Source organism: Trichinella spiralis, assembly GCF_000181795.1.
Source record: "Trichinella spiralis strain ISS 195 chromosome Unknown Scfld16, whole genome shotgun sequence".
Lineage (NCBI taxonomy): Eukaryota > Metazoa > Nematoda > Enoplea > Trichinellida > Trichinellidae > Trichinella > Trichinella spiralis.
The window spans coordinates 1-5,015 of NW_003526955.1; the positions used below are offsets into that span (position 1 = coordinate 1).

Genomic DNA, 5,015 nt, shown 5'->3' on the forward strand with positions numbered 1-5,015 from the left:
ATGTTTCTTTAATAACTAGTAAATTATTGAATTTTGTATTATCTTATTACTATTTATTAATGTAATAATTTTATAATGAAATATTTACCAAAAATGTTCTTTAAACAATAGATTGATATTGCCACATTAAAATATTGTGAAAAACAAGAATAGGTTGTTCTGTTAACTGTAGCTTTATAATGCTGAACTGACGGGACCTAATCGTATTATAGTTGTTTCACTGTTTCTGCAACTCTCAACAATGAAAAAATAAAATTCCACTATTGAAGTGACTGATATATACAAAAATTATATTGTTACAGTCAAGCTGTTTGCTTATTAAAAAGTGCGCTTCTGCTAATAACTGCTACTGATTTCACAATTTTTAATTACGTTTCTTGTATTTATTGCTGTTGCCATGTGTTCCCAGCAATGATTTTTTGAGTTTGAAAACATGGACATTTCACTTATAAATTGAAAATGCACTTGCAACTTCTTCATAGTATAAAAAATGTCGCCGAATTCATTCTTTGAAAAAAGTTTGAGTTAGATTCTTGTGGCTCAAGATTCACATTTTTAGTTCATTTTCATTTTAGTATGTTACCGCCTAGAAATTTTGAAGGCAGAACAGAAATTCACAAAGATTGTATCTGATAATATTTCATATTCTACGTTTTAAACCATATTAATGTAAAATCTTATTATAAAATTGCATATTATGGTGTATTTTAAAAAGTATCCTACAATGTACTTAACGGTATAAAATGAGATTGAGTTAAACTTTACGTGACGTTCACAATATGGACCAATAAAAACTTCTTCACATTAAAATTTGCAACAGCTTTCGTCAGAAATATAAACTTTCCAAATGTAAGTTCTAAAAAAATTTTTAACATTTTCATCAAAAAGTAATAAGTAACATGCCGTATTTCATGGTGAAATGTACGAAATATTAAAAATAGAAAAGAATTCTTAGCTAAAGCATTGTGAATTTACTTAATATGTTGTTTTAAAAATACTGTTTCATTTCAAAGATTTTGATATGTCTACTGGTTATCATTGTAATTTGACCTATCTATCTTAATAAGCAAAGTCAGAAATTAGCTTGTAGCATTGACTGCAGCATTTGTAATTTATAATTTTATTTGAAATTTATAAAACATTTCAATGTGAGGTTATAAAACATTATAACAATTTTCATATTTATTCCACTGTTTTAGAATAATCTTACGTATAAACTACAGTATATATTATTTGAACTTGAAAACAAGATTACTTTACTGTATGTCTCATTGTGGAGTAAACTTTAAGTTTGGTTTTGTCAGTTTCTGGTTGTAAGTTATTTTGAGGCTGAACTGGTTTTGAATAATAAGTAATAAAACATCAAATAATACAGTTTGAAGTAAGAAATTTGTGAGTTGTTGCCGTTTTCTCCCAATGTATTGTGTTTCTGCTGATTTTCTCATGATCTGTTGGCGTTTCAGTTCATAGAATTTAGTAATATTTTGTTATTTTCAGAATCATTTTAATTTATTATTATGATATTTTTAAGCTGTTAATCAACTGACAGTTTCAAGTTGGCTATTTGAATAACATTTTTATCTTGGAGAAAAAATAATTGCACGAATATCATTGTTGCAATATTAATTTTGTTGTTGTTTCCCTAGTTATTGTTGCAAACATTGTGCTTCTGGGGATTTTTATAATTTAAGTTAGAGCACGTACGTATTCAATGACTTTTGTTTTTTAATTTCTGAAATTTTGTTAGTTCGGCAACTGTGTTTATATTTAAAAAATTGATTTTTTGCAAGCCTGCCTTTAGTTTTGATTGCGTGTATCTTTGGTTTCGATTCTTCTTCGTAAGCTGTATTACTTTTGAACTTTTGCTAATAAAATTTACTAATATAGTTTTAAACTTACATCTGCATAGCTTTTTTGAAATGTGTTATTATTAAATTGTTTTTATCACTGTGCACTTTTTCGAATTTATGTTCACGAAACGGTTCAACAATTAGCTGTCCATGAAAGTTATCACTTAGTTGCTCTACTATCTTTATCAATTGTTATTCTGTAATTATTTTTTTATAATTTAAGCAGTGTGATGCGACGACAGTAGATTGAAATATTTTAAATTTCTTTTTTAATTTCATTTAAATGGGACAGAGCAGGAAATGACTAATAATGTTACATTTACTGGCTGTCAAGTTTATTTGTCAAACACCTACTTTCTGTTCATCACAGCTTTTATTTATTTAACACATGTTCAGTTTGTTTGCATTACAGTTCTCATGCATGGCTTGTTGAATTTTTAGTGATTTGCAGTTCTTTTAACCATATTTTAATTGTATAGCTAGTTTAATAAAAAAGAAAAATTTTTTTCAGTAGTGAACGATTCGAAGTTTTCCATCTTATTAATAGTAAATTTTAACATAAGAAAATATGAACTTGGCAGATAAATTTTGAATTCTTTGGAAAGGTTGTTTTAAACAACCAAATTTGAAAATTTGTCAAAGTGTACTTTTTAAAATACTTTTTTGTGGTAATTTGACAAGCATTAAGATGAATGTATTAATTGTTGTGCATATAATTGATGTTGAAACATTTTAATGCGTTTTGAAATTTTAATATCCAAGTTGAATTGTAAAATAGGAAGTAGTAGGTTGTATTTTGTCGAAAAAAATTTTGTAATTGTTTTCAAGGTCATTTTGTTGTCATTGAATTTTCTAGTTGTTTAGTTAAAAATATGTTTTCAGATGTCCTTGTTTATCAAATAACTAATACGATTTTTGAAAATGCCAAAAAAAAATTTTGTTTGATCACTTCGATTTGAAGTTTGAATATCATATGTTTAAATAATAAATGAATATATATATATATATTTTTTTTCTTTTCTTCTACTAAGAATATTATTATTTAAAAAAATAAGTTTAACTTTCAGCATATTTTTGCTAACAACAAACAATGGCTGTGGAAATGAGCGCGGCAGAGTTTCAACCTCAAGCCGACGAACTGGCCCAAGTGTTGGAATTGCTGAAGCAGTCTCAGATCAGCGACACTGCCGTCCAGCGAGAAGTTCAGAAGAAGTTGGAAGAGTTGAAGAAGATTCCGACGTTTTCCTATTATTTGTTGTACGTGTTGACCAGAATGACCGACGAGCAGCAGGTGACCCGCTCGTTGGGCGGTCTGATATTAAAAAACAATATCCACGCCGCTTGGTCGACTTACACCGACGAGGCGAAACGCTACGTGAAAGCCGAATGCGTGCACGCGTTGGGCGAAAGCAATCAAATGGTTCGCACTACGGTCGACGTGGTCATTGCGAGCATCCTGAGTCAGGAGAGTATACACGCTTGGCCGGATCTTGTGGTCAAATTGCTCGACCAGCTCCACAGCGACCAGGATCAGGTCGTGGTCGGCGCGTTCAGTGTGGTGCAGAAAATATGCGAAGACAGCGCCTTCTACCAGGTCGAGGACCGCGAATACGCGCTGCGCACCTTGATGCCGGCTCTGGTGGGGCTGCTGTTGCACCAGAACGTGAAAGTTCGCCTGATGTGCTTGCAGTCGGTGAACTTTTTCCTCGGCATACGGAGTCCATTTTTGGACCACTTCATCGACGACCGTTTTCTGGCTCGCCTGTTCAACTGCATGAACGATTCGGAACAGTCCATTCACGATTGCCTGTGTCAGGCGTTGTCGTTGCTTTGCAATTTGTACTTCAACAAGCTGACCAACTACATGCCCTTTTTTTGTGGCCCGCTACATACTGCACAGTTTTGGGGGGGGGGGAAAGAACACACCTTTTTTGGAGGCGTGCGAATTTTGGCTCACGCTGGCCGAAGAGCCGGCCAATTGCCGCGAAGTGGTCAGGCCTTATTTGGCGGAATTGATTCCTGTTCTTGTGCGACGGATGCGCTATTCGGAACAAGATTTGCGCAACATGAAAGCCGACTTGGAATGCGACGAACTAATCCCAGACCGTGCCGAAGATATTCAGCCGAGATTTCGTCGGTCCAAGCCACAACAACAACAACAAGATGCGAATTCCATGTCCAACGTGGACGATGGAATTAATAATATTCACAGCAGTAACGTGGATGCAAATGACCACAACAACAACGACGACGACGACGACGACGATAGCGTCAGTGGATGCGATTTTTCGGTCGACGCGTCGTCAGAATGGAACGTACGCAAAGGATCCGCGGCGACGTTGGACGTGCTGTCGAACGTGTTCAGAGACGAGCTGCTTCCGCATTTGTTACCAATTTTGGACGGCGATCTGTTCCAACAGGACTGGCTGGTCAAAGAGGCGGCCATATTGGCGTTGGGCGCCGTGGCCGAAGGCTGCGCGAACGGCATGGCACCCCACTTGCCCACTCTGGTCCCCTATTTGATCGGTTGTTTGAACGATTCGAAAGCGTTGGTCAGGTCGATCACTTGTTGGACGTTGAGTCGTTATGGTCATTGGATATTGCAATTTCCGAACGAACGCCATTTCGAACAGTTGCTCAAAGAACTGTTGGGTCGGCTGTTGGACGTGAACAAGCGAGTCCAGGAGGCGGCGTGCAGCGCGTTCGCCACGCTGGAAGAGGAGGCGAATTTCGAACTGGTCCCATATTTGAACGAAGTGGTGCAGACGTTGTGCGCCGCGTTCGAAAAATACCAGGCGAAAAATTTGCTCATACTGTACGACGCGGTCGGCACGCTGGCCGAATCGATCGGCACTTGTCTCGCCAAACCGGAGCTGGTTGACGCGCTGATGCCGCCCCTGATGGCCAAATGGAACCGCACCGACGACACCGAACGGGAACGCTATTCGCTGTTGGAATGCATGGCCAGCGTGGTGGTCGCGTTGCAGGACAATTTTCTCCCCTATTCCACGTCGGTATTTTCGCGCTGTGTCCACTTGATCAGTTGCAACGTCGAAACGGCAACGGCCGATTTGATGCTCGGCTCCGGCTCTGGATCGGGATCCGACACATCGTCTCGGTCCCGTCGACCCAGGGTGTCGAGTCGGCGGTCAGGATTTCGTGATC

The 5,015-nt window shown here is 37.5% G+C and overlaps 1 protein-coding gene across 1 annotated transcript; it reads left to right on the forward strand.

Moving 5' to 3' along the window:
* Nucleotides 1-490: 490 nt before the first annotated feature.
* Nucleotides 491-5,015, forward strand: Tsp_13179 (putative HEAT protein; the record flags this gene model as incomplete). The annotated part of the gene is made up of 7 exons (XM_003371093.1): nt 491-518; nt 576-651; nt 2,074-2,091; nt 2,362-2,377; nt 2,733-2,740; nt 2,918-3,749; nt 3,788-5,015. Coding segments are annotated over exons 1-7 (2,206 nt in total), but the record flags the coding sequence as incomplete, so codon positions are not given.